This window comes from Salvelinus fontinalis, chromosome 35, assembly GCF_029448725.1.
Source record: "Salvelinus fontinalis isolate EN_2023a chromosome 35, ASM2944872v1, whole genome shotgun sequence".
In the NCBI taxonomy this organism is placed as follows: domain Eukaryota; kingdom Metazoa; phylum Chordata; class Actinopteri; order Salmoniformes; family Salmonidae; genus Salvelinus; species Salvelinus fontinalis.
The window spans coordinates 22,898,464-22,918,939 of NC_074699.1; the positions used below are offsets into that span (position 1 = coordinate 22,898,464).

A 20,476-nucleotide genomic window follows, 5' to 3' on the forward strand; every position below is an offset into this window, starting at 1 on the left:
GCGCTCCACTGGGCTGTACTGTGAGGCGCTCCACTGAGCTGTACTGTGAGGCGCTCCACTGCTGTACTGTGAGGCGCTCCACTGTGCTGTACTGTGAGGCGTTCCACTGTGCTGTACTGTGAGGCGCTCCACTGTGCTGTACTGTGAGGCGCTCCACTGTGCTGTACTGTGAGGCGTTCCACTGTGCTGTACTGTGAGGCGCTCCACTGTGCTGTACTGTGAGGCGCTCCACTGTGCTGTACTGTGAGGCGCTCCACTGTGCTGTACTGTGAGGCGCTCCACTGTGCTGTACTGTGAGGCGCTCCACTGTGCTGTACTGTGAGGCGCTCCACTGTGCTGTACTGTGAGGCGCTCCACTGTGCTGTACTGTGAGGCGCTCCACTGAGCTGTACTGTGAGGCGTTCCACTGTGCTGTACTGTGAGGCGCTCCACTGTGCTGTACTGTGAGGCGCTCCACTGGGCTATACTGTGAGGCGTTCCACTGTGCTGTACTGTGAGGCGCTCCACTGTGCTGTACTGTGAGGCGCTCCACTGAGCTGTACTGTGAGGCGTTCCACTGTGCTGTACTGTGAGGCGCTCCACTGGGCTGTACTGTGAGGCGCTCCACTGGGCTGTACTGTGAGGCGCTCCACTGTGCTGTACTGTGAGGCGCTCCACTGGGCTGTACTGTGAGGCGTTCCCCTGTGCTGTACTGTGAGGCGTTCCACTGTGCTGTACTGTGAGGCGCTCCACTGTGCTGTACTGTGAGGCGCTCCACTGGGCTGTACTGTGAGGCGTTCCACTGTGCTGTACTGTGAGGCGCTCCACTGTGCTGTACTGTGAGGCGCTCCACTGGGCTGTACTGTGAGGCGCTCCACTGGGCTGTACTGTGAGGCGCTCCACTGGGCTGTACTGTGAGGCGCTCCACTGGGCTGTACTGTGAGGCGCTCCACTGGGCTGTACTGTGAGGCGCTCCACTGGGCTGTACTGTGAGGCGCTCCACTGGGCTGTACTGTGAGGCGCTCCACTGGGCTGTACTGTGAGGCGCTCCACTGGGCTGTACTGTGAGGCGCTCCACTGGGCTGTACTGTGAGGCGTTCCACTGGGCTGTACTGTGAGGCGCTCCACTGGGCTGTACTGTGAGGTGCTCCACTGGGCTGTACTGTGAGGCGCTCCACTGGGCTGTACTGTGAGGCGCTCCACTGGGCTGTACTGTGAGGCGCTCCACTGGGCTGTACTGTGAGGCGCTCCACTGGGCTGTACTGTGAGGCGCTCCACTGGGCTGTACTGTGAGGCGCTCCACTGGGCTGTACTGTGAGGCGCTCCACTGGGCTGTGCCTTTAGGTTGTGTAATTATGAGACTTCACAGGGCTGTGGGGTCTGGGTTTAGAAGGTCAGACAGTGCTCCAGTTGTACTCTAGCTCAGTCATCCTCCTCATCCTCCCCCTCCTCCTCCTCATCTCATCCTCCCCCTCCTCCTCCTCCTTCCTCTCCACCTGCTCCTCCACCTCATCTGCCTTTACCTCCTCCCCCACCTTCTACTCCTCCTCCACCTCCTCCCCCACATTCTCCTCCTCCACCTCCTCCTCCTCCCCCACCTTCTCCTCCATCTCCACCTCCTCCTCCAAATCAAATCATCAAATCAATCAAATGTATTTATATAGCCCTTTGTACATCAGCTGATATCTAAAAGTGCTGTACAGAAACCCAGCCTAAAACCCCAAACAGCAAGCAATGCAGGTGTAGAAGCACAGTGGCTAGTAAAAACTCCCTAGAAAGGCCAAAACCTAGGAAGAAACCTAGAGAGGAACCAGGCTATGAGGGGTGGCCAGTCCTCTTCTGTCTGTGCCGGGTGGAGATTATAACAAAACATGGCCAAGATGTTAAAATGTTCATAAATGACCAGCATGGTCAAATAATAATAATCACAGGTGTTGTTGAGGGTGCAGCAAGTCAGCACCTCAGGAGTAAATGTCAGTTGGCTTTTCATAGCCGATCATTAAGAATATCTCTACCGCTCTCTGCTGTCTCTAGAGAGTCCACCTCCACCTTCACTTCCAACTCCTCAAGGCTAAGTAAAACAATATCGACCTCCTACATAATGAAAGAAAACCATCTTGTAGTTCCATTCTAAGTATTAAGAGATAAGTCAACAGTAATGGTCTGCTGATAGGATCAGGGTTGACCTGTGCAGTTGGAGGGCAGCCCCATCACCATCACTAGGACCAGGGTGTGCAGTAAAGTGCTTGTGTTGTGGGGAGTCAGTGGCCTCGGAGGCACCCAGGACCAATCTAATCTCTACAGTGACTCACTAACCTTCACAAGGATGACGGACACGGCGGACTGGGAGCAGACCACACCTGGAGTGGTTCCTACTGCATGTCCACGAACAAACAAACACAAACACACTGAATACACACACATGCGCGTACACACAATCAATCAATCAATCACACACACACACACACACACACACACACACACACACACACACACACACACACACACACACACACACACACACAAAGACACACACACACACACACACACACACACACACACACACACACACACACACACACACACACACATAGACACACACACACACACACACACACACTAACGCACACACTAACACACAGACGCACATACACAAATTAAACCCACATAGGCTGCACCCACGCATACTGTGCATGCTAGCATATCCAGGTGTGCTCTTCTGACACACATTCACATAAGAAATAGTTAAAGCAGTTAACAAGGATTTCTAAGGAAATTCTCACGATAAACCTGACGGATAACAGTGTCTGTCTTGTGAAACAGAGAGGTTACATGGTACACATAATCAGTGGAGAAAGCTCTCTCTCTCTTACGAGCCTGGCACGCATCATCCCTAGCTGAACCCCCATCTGAAATGTTAATGTGGTCTATGTTTGAAGGCCAGCGTTATGACTAATCCCCACTTAATATGCTCCCAAGTACACAGAGACCTCTGGGAAGAAATACTAGTCAGGTAGTGACTCTTTTACCTCAGAGTGAGGAGTAAATCAGAGTATATCACATTTATTCACCAATTACATTTACATATACCTGGAATGGTGCCGGCAGCAGCAGAGAAAATATACAGACAGAATTTAGACAGATATAGAGCATCTCGTCTTGGATCAAAACACTACTTGAACCACAGTAGGCCTAAATGATAGTGACCCTGAGTGTTTCCCAGTGTGGGTTTGTGTACATGAGACAATGAAAAAATAAAATAAATACTACTATTCGGCTATAAGTGAGACCAAGTAAGCTCAAGAAACTATAGATGCCACAGTCAAGTTCAGCCTAAAGAAAAAAGCCTCCTCTTCAGCGTCCTTGGTCATCTCGCCCTACACTACACGTCTCCATTAGACCAGACCTGTCCTGGCCTCTCACCACCCCTTCTGATCAACACAGCCATCTGATCAGTCATGGCAGACACAAGCTGTTCAGAGCCCCACACCTCATCATCTCATCCCAGCACAACTGCATGCAAAGCAGGGACCCAGTGCTGTGGCTAGCTGCCAATGGAAGTACATGGACAGTAGTGGCCCAAGACTCCTGCCGTCTTGTGTATCTCAGTTGGTAAGAGATTGTGAGTTAAATTCCCACAGGGATCACATATGTGTACTACAAAGTCCCACAGCAGAAAAGCTCAGAAGCTTCTTATATACACTACATACATACAGTACATAGAACTCACTCTAAGACAATGGGAAAAGCCATGGCACTCTGCAGAGTTTATGTGTATTATTCAGTGGGAAAGACAAGAAGAGTCTCCCTTGGGGCATTGGGACACATACACACAGCCTGCCCCTTCAGCCAAATGATAGAATTAGAAGTGTTATGGGCCAGGTCGAAAAGGTCATTATTCATGTTGCATAATTGGCTTAAGGCAGTCCACTGACCATACAGAAGGTCACGCAACTGGGAGCAACCACAAAGAAGATCATCGCACCACTTGCAATGTACCGTTGTTTGTGTAAGTTGGACAGACACATCAGTGTTTCATACAGTGGAGGCTGCTGAGGGGAGGACGGCTCATAATAATATATAGAACGGCGTAAATGGAATGGCATCAAACATATGGAAACCATGTGTTCGATGTATTTGATACCATTCCACCGTTTCCGCTCCAACCCTTACCACAAGCCCTTTCTCCCCAATTAACGTGCCACCAACCTTCCGTGGTTTCATAATCCAGAAAAGCAACACCAATCCATATTCTAGTGTACTTGGGTTGGTTGGACTAGGCTATAGTATGTGATTAACACACCTTAAAGTACTCAGGTTGTGGAAAGCCCTGCAGAGCTAAACACACCCAACCTGGCCAAGTAAAACGCAGCAGCTGTCTGATTGAAACCACCAGCTGCTACAGAGAACAGTGGAGAAGCTAGCCATCAGTATGAGTTAGTGTTCAAGGCTCCACCATATATAACAGTGTGTTCCATGTGTACAGCATCTCTAGACACTTGATGCACATCTCACTCCACTCCATCCAACCCATGTACATGCTCACTCCACTCCATCCAACCCATGTACATGCTCACTCCACTCCATCCAACCCATGTACATGCTCACTCCACTCCATCCAATCCATGTGCATGCTCACTCCACTCCATCCAACCCATGTACATGCTCACTCCACTCCATCCAACCCATGTACATGCTCACTCCACTCCATCCAACCCATGTACATGCTCACTCCACTCCATACAACCCATGTACATGCTCACTCCACTCCATCCAACCCATGTACATGCTCACTCGACTCCATCCAACCCATGTACATGCTCACTCCACTCCATCCAATCCATGTGCATGCTCACTCCACTCCATCCAATCCATGTGCATGCTCACTCCACTCCATCCAACCCATGTACATGCTCACTCCACTCCATACAACCCATGTACATGCTCACTCCACTCCATCCAACCCATGTACATGCTCACTCCACTCCATCCAACCCATGTACATGCTCACTCCACTCCATCCAATCCATGTGCATGCTCACTCCACTCCATCCAATCCATGTGCATGCTCACTCCACTCCATCCAATCCATGTACATGCTCACTCCACTCCATCCAATCCATGTGCATGCTCACTCCACTCCATCCAATCCATGTGCATGCTCACTCCACTCCATCCAATCCATGTACATGCTCACTCCACTCCATCCAATCCATGTGCATGCTCACTCCACTCCATCCAACCCATGTACATGCTCACTCCACTCCATCCAATCCATGTACATGCTCACTCCACTCCACTCCATCCAATCCATGTGCATGCTCACTCCACTCCATCCAATCCATGTACATGCTCACTCCACTCCATCCAACCCATGTACATGCTCACTCCACTCGATACAACCCATGTACAGTACCAATCAACAGTTTGGACACACCTACTCATTCCAGGGTTTTTCTTTATTTTTTACTATTTTCTACATAATAGAATAACAGTGAAGACATCAAAACTATGAAATAACAAATATGGAATCATGTAGTAACCAAAAAAGTTTTAAACAATTTAAAATATATTTTATATTTGAGATTCTTCAAAGTAGCCACCCTTTGCCTTGATGACAGCTTTGCACACTCTTTGCATTCTCTCAACCAGCTTCATGAGGTTAGTCACCTGGAATACATTTCAATTAACAGGTGTGCCTTGTTAAAAGTTAAATTGTGGAACTTCTTTCCTTCTTAATGCGTTTGAGCCAATCACTTGTGTTGTGACAAGATAAAAGTGGTATACAGATGATAGCCTTATTTGGTAAAATACCAAGTCCGTATTATGGCAAGAACAGCTCAAGTAAGCAAAGAGAAACGACAGTCCATCATTACTTTAAGACATTAAGGTCAGTCAATCTGAAAAATGTCAAGAACTTTGCAGTTGCAAAAACCATCAAGCTTTATGATGAAACTGTCTCTCATGAGGACTGCCACAGGAAAGGAAGACCCAGAGTTACCTCTGCTGCAGAGGATAAGTTCATTAGAGTTACCAGCCTCAGAAATTGCAGTCCAAATAAATGCTTCAAAGAGTTCAAGTAACAGACACATCTCAACATCAACTGTTCAGAGGAGACTGTGTGAATCAAGCCTTCATTTTATTTTATTTAACTAGGCAAATCAGTTCAGAACAAATTCTTATTTTTAACTGCCTTGTCTTGTTTCACTGCCTTATCAACTGCCTTGTTCAGGGGCAGAACGGCAGATTTTTACCTTGTCAGGTCAGGGATTTGATCTTGCAACCTTTCATTTACTAGTCCAACACTCTAACCACTAGGCTATCTACTGCCCCATGATTGAATTCCATGCTTTGCTGGTGACACTGTCAGTGATTTATTTAGAATTCAAGGCACACTTAACCAGGATGGCTACCACAGCATTCTGCAGTGATATGCGGGTTTGCACTTATCATTTGTTTTTCAAAGGGATAATGACCCAACACCTCCAGGCTGTGTAAGGGATATTTGACAAAGAAGGAAAGTGATGGTGCTGCATCAGATGACCTGGCTTCCACAATCACCCGACCTCAACCAAATTGAGATGTTTTGGGATGAGTTGGACAGCAGAGTGAAGGAAAAGCAACCAACAAGTGCTCAGCATATGTGGGAACTGCTTCAAGACTGTTGTAAAAGTATTCCAGGTGAAGATTGTTGAGAGAATGCCAAGAGTGTGCAAAGCTGTCATAAAGGCAAAGGGTGGCTACTTTGAAGAATCTAAAATCTAAAATATATTTGGATTTGTTTAACACTTTTTTGGTTACTACATGATTCCATATGTGTTATTTCATAGTGTTGATGTCTTCACTATTATTCTACAATATAGAAAATAGCAAAAATAAGAAAAAACCCTTGAATGAGTAGGTGTGTCCAAACCTTTGACTGGCACTGTACATGCTCATTCCACTCCATCCAACCCATGTACATGCTCACTCCACTCCATCCAACCCATGTACATGCTCACTCCACTCCATCCAACCCATGTACATGCTCACCCCACTCCATCCAATCCATGTACATGCTCACTCCACTCCATCCAACCCATGTAAATGCTCACTCCACTCCATCCAATCCATGTACATGCTCACTCCACTCCATCCAACCCATGTAAATGCTCACTCCACTCCATCCAATCCATGTACATGCTCACTCCACTCCATCCAATCCATGTACATGCTCACTCCACTCCATCCAACCCATGTACATGCTCACTCCACTCCATCCAATCCATGTACATGCTCACTCCACTCCATCCAACCCATGTACATGCTCACTCCACTCCATCCAATCCATGTACATGCTCACTCCATCAAAACCATGTACATGCTCACTCCACTCCATTCAACCCATCCACAAAGACAAACGAATCTGCTTCCTAAACCTTCCTTCACCTCTTCTTCCTCATTGGCTTTGTCTTGATTCCTTTCCTAATATTACAGTATGTGCTAGCCTATGGGTACACTCCATCAGCCTTGACTTTATGCAGGAAATCTCCATAATGATAAATGAGTCTGGTTTCAGGAAGCTGTAGGCATGGCATGTTTCAGACAGGCACAGTGTGACCAGTCTCATCTGACCTTTACAGATACCAGGACTGGGAGACACACTGATGATGAGAGACCCTCCTGGAGAGCTGCTGTGCTGTACTGTCAGCAGAGGAAAGGTCTTGGCTCTTTACAGTCGCACTGAACTGCAGTGTGTTTGAGGTTACCTGAGGCTCAAAGCTAAAGAGTCTGCATAGAAAGGTGATCAGTGAAATGGGAATGGGCTGTATTATGATGTGGACTTGATTTGTAATATGTTAAACGATATGACATCCAGAAAGGATTTTCTAGGCAGAAAATCATCAGGAATGAAATAAAGTACAGTTTCAATCCAGACATTTACTAAGATGCAAATCACCTACAGCATGAAATAGCACCCTCTTCACAACAACAACAAAAACAATTTGTTTCCGGCTACTAAAACTAGATGCATGTAATGGAGACTACCTAACAGATTACTTATTATCTTCGGTAATAGAGGAGGTCCAATAGATGAGCTGGCCCAAGCATCCATCCATCCCTGTGTTACTGTTCTGCTTGGAAAAGACTCACAGGAATATGACCCTGCTCAGACAGACACCATGTGCTTGTCAACCTCAGCATGCTGAACAACAGAGGCAGAGCCCTCCAACCTCCCCACCCTCCTGTTGGCATTGAATAAACAACAGGGTCAACAGCGACGGAGAGAAAGATGAATGGTGCTGTCCTGCAACGACAACCCTTCAGAATCTTAAACAACTGGGCCCAAAGATAGGCTACAGCCCTACACCACTGACTGAGCAAGACAGAGTGACAGAATAGAATTGGACCGACAGGGCACAGAATAAATCCACTCCCCTGTCACGACCTGCCGAAGTTGGCTCCCCTGCCTGTTCGGGCGGTGCTCGGGGGTCGTCCTCACCGTTCTACTAGCCGCCACCGATCCCATTTTCGTTGTCTGTTTGTTTTGTCTTATTAGTTGCACCTGTGTCTATTTTGTGTGCTTGATGGGCTTCCTTATTTATAGTACGTTTACCCGCCCTTGTTTTGTGCGGGATTATTTTTATGTTACGTGTGTATGATATTTGGTGTTCGTGCTCCGGACCTGGTACCCTGTGTGTTTGGGTTGGTCCACATTTTTTCCGCGCCCTGTGTTGTGGGCATTGTTTTTCGGTGCGTTATTAAAGTGCACTTCTTCCTGTGGAACTTATGCTCTCTGCGCCTGATTCTTCCTTACGCACCTAGTCTCTCGTGACATCCCCTGACTGGCTGTCACACTGACGGACAGAGAACAGTGAAGGAGGGCTTTTCATTTACCATTCATTTATTAAACGTTTGGATAATGAGCATGGCTAGTTACATACAGCCTGCTGAAGACTAATAATTAAGTCAAGTGAGACCAAATAAGCTCAAGGAACTATAGATGCCACAGTCAAGATCAGGCCTAAAGACTTAAGCCTCCTCTTCAGTCTCCTTGGTCCTCTCGCCCTACACTACACATCTCCATTAGACCATACCTGTCCTGGCCTCTAACCATCCCTACTGATCACGCAACTGGGAGTAACCACAAAGAAGATCATCACTGCATAAGCAATTGTTCATTAGTCGGGTATATTTCTGAAAGGAAATGTTGAACTATCTTGTAGCAAGAAGCAAGAAAAAATGGCAAGGTAAGAAGAATTTGTGAAAGAGTGGCTAGACTGCAGAATTCCAAATGAGCTGACCGATGAGGTGCTCCTCAGCAATATCATTGAGCTCTGCCTCTGCAACAGGGACATTGTCGTTTTCCCTCTCTCTCTCTCCCTCTCTCTTTCTCCCTCTCGCTCAGCCTCTCTCTGTATCTGTCTCCCTCTCTGTCTCCCTTTCTGTCTCTCTCACTTTCTCTGTGTGTGTGTCTGTGTGTGTGTGTGTGTGTGTGTGTGTGTGTGTGTGTGTGTGTGTGTGTGTGTGTGTGTGTGTGTGTGTGTGTGTGTGTGTGTGTGTGTGTGTGTGTGTGTGTGTGTGTGTGTGTGTGTGTGTGTGTGTGTGTGTACGTGTGTGTGCGTGTGTGTGTGTGTGTGTGTGTGTGTGTGTGTGTGTGTGTGTGTGTGTGTGTGTGTGTGTGTGTGTGTGTGTACGTGTGTGTCAGTGTGTTTGCGTGCATGCCTGTGTGTACAATACCATATTTATTATTCAGGGAGAGAAATGAGAGGAGGTCAGAGAAGTCTGGTAAAGAGGGAAACGTCTTACTGAGCACAGATCGTGTTCTGGGGGGGAGAGATCTTACTGAGCATAGGTCATGTTCTGGGGGGAGAGATATCTTACTGAGCACAGGTCATGTTCTGGGGGGAGAGAGATCTTACTGAGCACAGGTCATGTTCTGGGGGGAGAGAGATCTTACTGAGCACAGGTCATGTTCTGGGGGGAGAGAGATCTTACTGAGCATAGGTCATGTTCTGGGGGGAGAGAGATCTTACTGAGCACAGGTCATGTTCTGGGGGGAGAGAGATCTTACTGAGCACAGGTCATGTTCTGGGGGGAGAGAGATCTTACTGAGCACAGGTCATGTTCTGGGGGGAGAGAGATCTTACTGAGCACAGGTCATGTTCTGGGGGGGAGAGAGATCTTACTGAGCACAGGTCATGTTCTGGGGGGGAGAGAGATCTTACTGAGCACAGGTCATGTTCTGGGGGGGAGAGAGATCTTACTGAGCACAGGTTATTTTCTGGGGGGGACAGAGAGGAGATACACACACTGGGTGGTGTAATGTACTATACTTACTGAGGGTTAGCCATGTTGGTGGATGGTGATGGTGATGGACAGAGGAAGAGGAGGAGGCTATGATCTTCACTCAGTTCTCAGTCAGGCTATGCCTCTCTTAGCTTCTGAGTTCACCACACCAGATAGACTCTGCTGGACTCATGTTGAACCTGGGGATTAAATTAAATATCAATTACACCTGACATGTACTACAACCATATTACATCCGTATTACACTAAGATGTTTATGAGTTCAGTAAAACATTGTATAATGGCACCAGAAACAGTATGGGGATACTGAGACAATGAAGAACTATAATTGTAGCTTGAAGAGTAACCTACAACAGCAATTCTTCAACGTAAAAGATGATTCATTCTATGTCTATGGTAAGAGCACATCACCTGCATGTCTGCTGGATAATACTCATGAAGAGCTGCTCTCACCATAGAATGAGTCCATTGTTGAGTTACTGCTGTGAAAATCCATTACGCTTGACACAGGACATGCATGAGTGAAAACCTACCCAGGTGCTTGGTCTTTATTTAGATATGATTGATGACAGACAGTGACACACTATTATGGCAATCCCCTGAGAGTATGGTATGTGTCATTCAATAACACTTTAAACGCAAGACATACACTACAGTACCAATAGTTCAAATGGAGAAGATGTGAGAGACATTACAGGTCAAATCATTCTGTGTTGCCCATCATTACATTGCAGATGGTGCTGGTGAGAAGGTCTATTGAGAGACTTCTACTAAAGACTACAACAACTGAAGGTTGTCAGCACATCCCAACCTCCTGTATAAAGGGTTATGTTAAGCAAATCCTCTTCAATAGCCTTTTTTCGACCATGGTGTTTGAATGGTGAGAGTTCATAGACTGTGCTTTGCCTGATCAGCACAACATATCAAGTAGAGGTCTGTCCACTGGTCTCTGCATGACCTTAATAAGCTACAGGAGCCTATCAGTTCAGATCCATCTCGCCTCTAATCTACTTACTATATAGTGCACTACATTTAAGTGAGCCTATGTAGGCCATTTGGAACATGCCCTGGGTCTCACACAGTTCATTGAATAGTAAAGTAGGCTAACGGCCCCTTACTTCATAACTGAGGTTTCTTCACACTAACTTCATTTTACAAGGCTTTTCTGTAGCACTGCATAAAATTCAAACCACAACTCAGCCCCATATCCACGTCAAAACCAAACTTACAGATAGCTTGACATGCAAATGTTTGCCTCCCTGTTCGAGAACTAATAATAATGTAACCCTACTGGAAATTGTAATTGAAACGGACTAAGCCAAGCATTAATCCACGTTAGGACTATACTTAGTCGCTGTAGTACCTGAATATAGAAGCAGAGACTCGAGAGACTATAGTAGCCTAGTGCGTAAAGCGGGGGTGGTCCCCGTTGTAGGCTACACCGAGGGAGTGCCCCGGCAATGTACAACTAATCTATTATTCAGTTGAACCAAAGAGGAACCTTCCTACCTGTCTTGATTTACATTGTTGACAATCTAATCGAGCCTCCCGTTGGCCGCGTGCTCGTGATAATGTCTCCCTCTGTGATGATCAGCGTGAGTGAGGCTCGTGCTCCAAGCTCGTGGCGATGTGTAGGCTGCTGCCTTCCTTAGCACTTTTACATTGGACAAGCACCCCTGCCGCTGCTGCTGCTTAGAATCCTGTGCAAAACGAAAAGACTGGAGCCGAAATGCAAGCACCATTGTCGTTCAGCAAGATTATATTAAGTGTCCCTGACTGACCACCAAATAACCAGCTAACAGCATCATTGGAGAGTGGAGGAAGAAAGGTCAGAACGTTGTGTGTGTTGTTGGCTACAACGCACCAAATTTGCTAGTGAGGGTTGAGGGCTTCCCCCGCGATCGCAGAAGGGACTCCTTGCTGCCGAATATAGACGTCCTCTTCCACAAGGAGCTGTCTAGGTGCTGAAAACGTGATTAACCTCTGGCTTCTCTAGTGCCACGCTGTGATGCCTGGCTCTCTCCCTTCAAACCCGAGAATAGTAGCATAATCCCCGCGAAACAACGTCAAAAACATTGCCGTCTCTTTTCATGCCGAATAGTGGCAGTATCGAAGCTCTAACATTGTCATTGCTTGCTTCGGTCACGAATCACATGTTTGCTCTCAGTGGATTCTAGTTCCAAATCCTGATAACCGAATGAAAACTGAGGTACAGTCACCTCACTTGATTTGTAGCCCTATAGCTTTATGCCCGAGCTGCCTTTCTCCATGTCCATAGGCTTTACGTTTTTTATCGTTTCGTAAATTGAAGATACTATGGGAATATAAATGATCTTTCTACCAATTGGTTTAACAGTTTGTCATTCACCAGGAATAGCCAGTCGATGGTTAGAGCGCACATCAGTCAATCTCATAGCGTCTTCGCAGCCTTATATCAAACACGCCTGCTTGTCAAGGTTAGGCTTTCAGAAATGGTCGATATGAAATAATTGTAGTCTATGATAGAGCAATTCTGAACAATTAGGCCTGTTATATAAGAAAGCATATATATAAATTGCAAGTTTTACTATTCTGTTATTCTTTCATTTAAATGTTAATATAAGTACATTGGTTGTAGAATATATTGGAAGATGTTCTGAAAATAATTAGATGCACATTTTTTCTCCATTATGATAAATCGGGATACCTAAACCTGAAGTCCACGTTGTGACTCTTGTGCAGGAGTTAGAGATAGAGAAAGCCAGAGAGTGAGGAGACATTTCAATGGCAGTCATTTATTGAATTTGAAATAAATCAAACATATTTGGCACACATAGTTGAAAAGTGCTTGTAACCTTAAACATTTTGCTCATCATATTAAAGCCAAAAAAAACGATTTGAAGAACAATTTTTAAAAATGATCCCATTAGCTCTACACAGAATGGTTGTGTGTTATCATTAGGTGTGTTGTCTAATGAATATAATGAAAGTGTATAAGGTGACAAAGATGCATGTTCCTAAAATATGTCTGCTATAAAAAAAAAAGGTTGTTATCCAGATGAAAACCTCTGTTGAGTGTACAGTATTATTTGGAAAAAGTTAGGTCACAGAAAACTACGAACAGTGATCTTACATTTCCCCATTACAGAGTATCAGGACAAAACGTGTATGCTATCCTGAAAAGTTATACCTTAAAATAGCTTATTCTAAATAAAAAACAGAAGCAATCAAAACCATTTAGTCAAACATATAGGTTGGTAAAATTGCACATTCATCTCCAAAGAACTGTTTTGAACTTCCTAAACATTTCTCATACCTTCATAAACAAAACAAATACTGTCATCAGGAATGTCTTCAGAATTATAATATGTTCGTAAATTCAATGAATGAAGCAGAATATTGTACAGAATCCCAACTACAAAACTGTTTGTACATGGTATGTTTATCACACAATCATATAATGGTGGGAATACCCTGTTTGGGAGGGGAACACGTAAAATAATAACACATTTTAAAACCATCAGTTCCAATGAAGCAACAAATATGACCTTACAAAGAGATTTTGTCTAAACCACGGAATCCATTTGCGTAAATAGAAGCTAGTGAGGCAATTACACAATAACAGAATGACAGCACAAACCCTCCTTCTGTTACCAAACTTTGCATCTTTTAAAAACATTTTTTTAATTTAGGCACGTCAGTTAAGAATAAAATCTTATTTACAATGACGGCCTTGTTCAGGGGGAGAACGACAGATTTTTTACCTTGTCAGCTCGGGGATTCGATCTAGCAACCTTTTGGTTACTGGCCCAACGCACTAACCACTAGGCTACCTGCCGCCCCACTGTTCACTGTTCTTCAAGTAAATGTCTTTATAAAAGTCATCCTTATGCATAGATGGTTTCTTTAACTTTGCAATCATTGCTTTCTGTTTGACATAAAATTTCAAGTGAAAAATCAGTCTCAGCCTCACTCTGTTATTGTGGAATTGCCCAGTGTATGAAATAGTCTTATAAAAGGTAGTAGGAATAGGCCTCGATTTAATTGCATTTCAAAAAGCGTTTCTCCATATCTAACACTAAAAGAGGGGCATGTGTCAATGCACATACAGGAGAAAACATTGAAATCAAGACAAACTGTTACTTTCCTTATCTTCTTAACTAAAAAGTGCCTGATCGGTAATCTCAACAAGTATTTATAATAATTAATAACAATTATATTTGTTAATTGGACTTCAAGTGTCAGTAACTTTTCACTATAAGGTGTAAGAAACCATCTGGTTAAGATTATTACTTAGTTTCAGTTATATGTTTTGAATATGTGCATAACATTTGGTGAGTAATTCAGGATAATATATATGTGTTTTAGATGGGGAAGTCCACTGTATTATTTTGTAACAGAGGACTGAGATGAATGGACAGTATTTTCTTCTCTGATTCCCATCAGCACCTTGTTAAACTCACTAACATATCAGCAATATTTTCTTTTCAAGTTTCAAACTGATTAATGCATGATCAAGTAAGTATTTGCCTCTATCGCAGCCAATAAAACATTGCATTTCCCCCCAAAATTGACAAAGTTAAAACTTTACATTGGGACAAGTTGAACACAACAAAAAGAAAGACATCTACATGTTGTAATCCACTTCAAACAGCATCACATACCACCATGGCTGAGAGTTAAGATTCCACAACCAAAATGTTGTTGATCCTGATTGTTACGTGCACAGACAGTCTTCTGAACTAGACACCAGGGTTGTATTCATTAGGGCACACCGTTTCAAAACATAAACGTAAAACAGGTGTTTCTTATTGGACCAGTTATGATAGTACCTCTGCTTCTTCCGTTTCGTACCTAATCAATAGGAACCTGAAGTGAACAAAACAAACTATAGTTTGAATGTAAATATGACCATCGACTCCTCAGCCAAGGTGAACTAGGGTCATAACAGTGGTGTATCCATGCTGCAGACTGTCCGTATCCGTGTCACACAGAGTATAGTCCTCCTTCACGATACGATCACACCCGATCTCCCCGTTACCAAAGAAGCCAAACAGTGGGATGTTGGGGAACACCTTGCGGAAGGTGTCAGCCTCCACGTTACGTTGGTTGTTGTAATAGTTGTGTCCGCGGCCCACGCAGGCAAACATGAAGCCCAGGGTGTTCCTCTCTGGGAGGTTGGCGGCTTTCAGTCTCCGTATGGTGGCCTCGGCTGCCTTGGGGCTGCTCACGTCCTGCTCCAGGAGAACACTGGCCCCCTGGATCCTTGGACCGCTCAGAGCCAAACCCACCACGCCGTACGACCCCCGGCCACAGCTACGGAGAAAGACAGACCACTGTCACATAACTGTATAGTAATACTCTAAGCTAAACCCTAACCCCGGTACTACTCAGGGCCAGACCTAAACCACCGCACGAGCCCCAGCAAGTTACAGAGAACGATGGCGGGACAGACAAAAACAAAGTCACAGCTGCATAGTAAGAGTAGGGATTCCCAAACTTTTCATGTCAAGGCCCTCTGAATATGATGAGCCTCCAGCTGAGGACCCCCACTACCTTAAAAAATATGTTGTTTTGCCGCTTGGTAGATTACTAGGGGGTCGCAATAAATAAGACCTCAGACCCCTGTTTGAGAACTCCTGACCTTTCTCAGCATTGAAAAGAACAGTACATGTTACAGATCACTCAGGTACTCACCACTCTCTTTCAGGGGAGAAGACATTCTCCACATGGCCCCCAGCGATGAGAGCCTTGCTGCGTGCCAAAGGCTCCAGGACCTGGTTAAGGAAGCGGGCTGCTCCGGGTTTGTAGGCTTCATAGCCAAAGAGCAGCACCACACGCAGATCAGGGTTATTCACCAGCCCTGAGGGGACAGGACGACAACAGAGAGGGGTCAGAGATGGAATCATATGGTGGACGGTTGGCTAGAGCCAAGGATGTGTTTAGCATACTGTAGAAATGTTTGTTGCCATCTCTTTTCTGTAAATATTGGTATTTATCACTCACACTCATATACTAATCCTAGTATCAACTTTACACTGCAGGGTTTGTATTGGGCTAGAACAAGACCGGCACTGACCAGCTTAATGGTTGACTGTGGTACCCTTATGTGGGAGAGCGGAGAAAGGTATATTTCTGAACTGGTCATCATAACTTCAACTCCCAGTCGGTCACACCAACCTGCTTCCTCCAGATGTGACTCTGAAATGGTGCGTTTGCAGAAGTGAAAGGGGCGGATGTCCACTCCCTCCATCCTAGGAAACATGATAGCGTAGCCAGCTTCTCCTTCTTGGAACTCCTTCGGTGGACCCGAGTGGGAGCCACTGGGAGTTACTGTGGGGGAAGATGAAAAGAGACTCAGCAGCAACTCTTGGGAGGACATTGGAAGTTTGCTTAAAAAAAATCTACATTTTGGCAAATGCCTTCTTCGGGGTAACTGTGGGAAAAGGCAAAAGGACAAATCATACTGTCAACCAATGTCCTTTTCCTTATATTGGTAAATGTATCACCTGTATGATGTACATTTAAAGTAGTTAGCTAGCTAACAGTAATTGCATTTGAGCATATTGCATGGCGTTCCACTTCTCTGCTTCTCTAAGCACCCAATCTATGTGACATAACACATAACAAATCAATATTACCTAGCCAGATTTTCAGTTCACGAGCAAAGACACTATCTGCATACTTGGTTGATGGAGTGTCACTTCTCTCCAGCTTAGTGATTATATAGAGTAATACAGAGCACAGGCCCTGTTGTCAGTCCTGGAATAGTAGGCTATCTATCGACATATCTAGTCACCATGCTTCTCTTCCCAGCTCCAAAGTAGAGCACCCTATGCTAATAAGGCAGGGGGAGATTAATGTGGACCATCCCCTGTTGACAGGTGACCCATTCCTCTGTGATACGCTTAAGTGAGCTGAATAACATTCAAAAACTCTGGTAGATGAGAATGCACAACACGCATCAAAGAGGAAAGGACCTGAATGTCATGCACTGGCAGCAGCCTGTGTCATGAGTTATGGCACAAGAGCTAGCTATCAGTGGTTAGTGTTGTAGGAATTATGTGTTATAACATATTACAACACACAAAATAGTTACCACACGGTGTTCTGGTCATTAGGAAGGGAAATATGAAAATACTGTGGTTCTTACAAACAACACCAGGAGTGGCAATGGCCATGATGTCACATCCATTGGGGAACAGCCTGTTCAGTTCCTCCACTGAGTCTGGACTGTGGTGAGTCTTGCGTGCTGCAAGAGGGGATACAGGTTAGAACATGCCTTACATTTAGATTGTTACTGACTGGGTCTCTAATATAAGCAGCAGGTTTCACAACTTAGCCTACAACTTTTAATAACTTAACACGTGTTTAGTAACATAAACTAAATGGAAGTTTGCAGTAGATAAGAGGCCACAGTACTTTTTACTTCTCGGCCCAGGATTATTAGTGTGCTTTACTACAGAGTAGTAAATGTAGTACATGTTACATCTTACCCTTTTTCTGCTTGTAGCAAGAGTTTTGTCCACTGAAGGTCTCGCTGTCCACCATAACCAAGACTGTTTTGGGCAGCAGGTAAACATTCTGCAAACATTAAGAGAGAGGTGTTTCTACAGTTTTCAATAATGTCAGACTCCACATACTGCACACAGTCTTCCACTGTAGGTGCCAGGCTATAACTTTACTGTGTTCTACTAGCCTACTTGTAGGACTGTTGCAAAAGCATACAGATAGATATGCATAATGTCAAACAAGCATGCCTCTGGCTAATCTCAGTTAACCCAGAACTAAAGTCTTGCGTAATTGGTCAGACGCTCGATTAAGTTCTGGGTCTGTACATGTTAATAGAAGAGATGCTAGAACGAGGAGTGGAACCGGATTGAGGAGATCCACTCTTTGCAAGTAAGTTATAGGTAAATGTATGGGCCAGATGTCCCTGCTAACACCTGTGAAAACTTGATTTGTCCAAATATAAAACCAGTGACGAAAAACTGGAACTACTTCTGCTCGTTATCAATCGGAGCTCATAGTATAAAGACAGATCTACGGTACCATTTATGTTTATGTAGTCTGTTCACGACATACTACTCTCTGGCATGCAATCATGTCAGCTCTATTCATGACACTTCTATCAACAATTCATGAACGTTCTCCTGAAAAAGACCTTGTGTATTTCCAGTAGTCAAACTGACCTTCACTTCTTCAGCCAGGCTGTGGCAGAGAGCATGTCCGTCATAGTTGGACGGTCCAGAGGCAGACACCCACGTCAACTTCTGCTGGACCCTCAGTACTCTCCGTGCACAGTTCATCCACAGTCTGCAAACACTGCACAATAAGGAAGACAGTCGTCGTTAGCTCTCACTCTCATCCTGGCATGACAAGGAAGTTGTTTAAAAAAAACATGATACCTACGACCAGTCTGGGGATAACTAGCTAACGTTAGCTAGATTACAAGCATTTCTTAGATAGCTAATTTAGCGGTCAAACACTAATCTGTAATACAAGATTATTACTAAAATACTGTTGCGCTACCTGTTAGGTAGCTAGCTAACTAACGTATGCTAGTTTCACATGGCTGCACGCCTTTTTTTGCAAGCAAAACGTATACAGCTAACAGACACATTTGGTGTAGATTGCTAGTTAGCTACATATATTCAGTTCCAGTCCTATTTAGAACTTGGAACGTGCATTGCCATTGTTGATACAACACTGTGCTTGCTAACGTTAGCTAGCTAGCTGACTGTGGCTAATCGGTCAGTGTTATCCGGAATCCTTGGGACATCCATACCCCCACCCCCCGAAACCCTACCCTTACCGGGGGGGGGCGTCCCAAGGTTCCCCGATAGCACGGACCGTGGCTAATCTAGCTAGCTAGCTAACGTTAGCTAGCTAGCTAACGTTAGCTAGCTAGCTAGTCACTTACCAAGCAATTTGGAGCAGGGATTTGGTTGGTACAAACGTCAAAATTCTCTCCACTACTTCTGCCACATTACTGAGAATGTATTCTGCCGTGCATTCATCTGAAACGCCAGAAAAGTCTGTATTTCCATCCATATTTCCTTCGCAAGATCTTGGCAGCTAGCTACGGATTTGTCTTTTGACCTTTCACTAATGCAAATCGCATAGCTAAATATCGAAAGCAGTGTTCGGGAGAAAATACACAATTACTGCCACCTAGTGGCGAGTACACTTTATCTGCCTAGTATGTACAAATCAAATCAAACGTTATTTGTCCATGCGCCGAATACAACAGGTGTAGACCTTACAGTGAAATGCTTACTTACAAGCCCTTAACCTACAATGCAAATAGTCTGGGTAGCCATTTGATTAGATGTTCAGGAGTCTTATGGCTTGGGGGTAGAAGCTGTTTAGAAGCCTCTTGGACCTAGATTTGACCCTCTGGTACCACTTGCCGTGCGGTAGCAGAGAGAACAGTCTATGACTAGGGTGGCTGGAGTCTTTGGCAATTTTTAAGGCCTTCCTCTGACACCACCTGGTATAGATGTCCTGGATGGCAAGAAGCTTGGCCCCGGTGATGTACTGGGCCGTACGCACTACCCTCTGTAGTGCTTTGCGGTTGGAGGCCGAGCAGTTGCCATACCAGGTAGTGATGCTACCCGTCAGGATGCTCTCGATGGTGCAGCTGTAAAACCTTTTGAGGATCTGAGGACCCATGCCAAATCTTTTCAGTCTCCTGAGGGGGAATAGGTTTTGTCGTGCCCTCTTCATGACTGTCTTGGTGTGCTTGGACCATGTTAGTTTGTTGACGATGTGGACACCAAGGAACTAGCTCTCAACCTGCTCCGCTACAGCCCTGTCGATGAGAATGGGGGTGTGCTCGGTCCTCCTTTTCCTGTAGTCCACAATCATCTCCTTTGTCTTGATCACGTTGAGGGAGAGGTTGTTGTCCTTTCACCACATATATATATATATTGTGTCATATATTAATGGATGACATTTTCAGTCCATTGGCATTTGAGAAAGAATTATCCTCATAAAAAAACAAGTTTTTTTTTGTTGTAGTTTCTATATCACTGCAAAATAACACAAAAATAGTAGGCTATGCATGGTCCTGGAAATATAATTTTTATTATTAAATGGATCGATTCAAGGAGGTACCACCTTGGTTGATGATAATGATTATGTGTTGAAAGTAGTATTAGACTGTGTTTACACACGCAGCCTATTTCAGATTTTTTGGGGCAAAAAAAGTTGATCTAATTGGCCA

General features: G+C 44.9%; 2 protein-coding genes across 2 annotated transcripts in view; both read right to left on the reverse strand.

Annotated features, from left to right (window-relative positions):
* LOC129834573 (transmembrane protein 266-like) overlaps window positions 1–12,737 on the reverse strand; it is a 91,166-nt gene extending 78,429 nt beyond the window's left edge. Inside the window, exons 1-2 of the mRNA XM_055899683.1 lie at window positions 11,779–12,737; window positions 10,300–10,448 (exon numbers count right to left, since the gene is read on the reverse strand). Of these exons, the coding sequence (XP_055755658.1) occupies window positions 10,300–10,313 (14 nt within the window). The 5' untranslated portion in view covers window positions 10,314–10,448; window positions 11,779–12,737. The remainder of the gene's footprint in view (window positions 1–10,299; window positions 10,449–11,778) is intronic.
* A 286-nt stretch (window positions 12,738–13,023) lies between these two features.
* LOC129834574 (F-box only protein 22-like) lies at window positions 13,024–19,387 on the reverse strand. Its single transcript, XM_055899684.1, has 7 exons — window positions 19,172–19,387; window positions 18,441–18,573; window positions 17,745–17,832; window positions 17,402–17,500; window positions 16,429–16,581; window positions 15,946–16,111; window positions 13,024–15,564 (listed from the first exon to the last, which is right to left on the reverse strand). The coding sequence occupies exons 1-7, from the start codon at window positions 19,300–19,302 to the stop codon at window positions 15,171–15,173; spliced, it is 1,164 nt and encodes a 387-aa protein (XP_055755659.1). The 5' UTR covers window positions 19,303–19,387; the 3' UTR covers window positions 13,024–15,170.
* Between the last annotated feature and the right edge of the window lie 1,089 nt (window positions 19,388–20,476).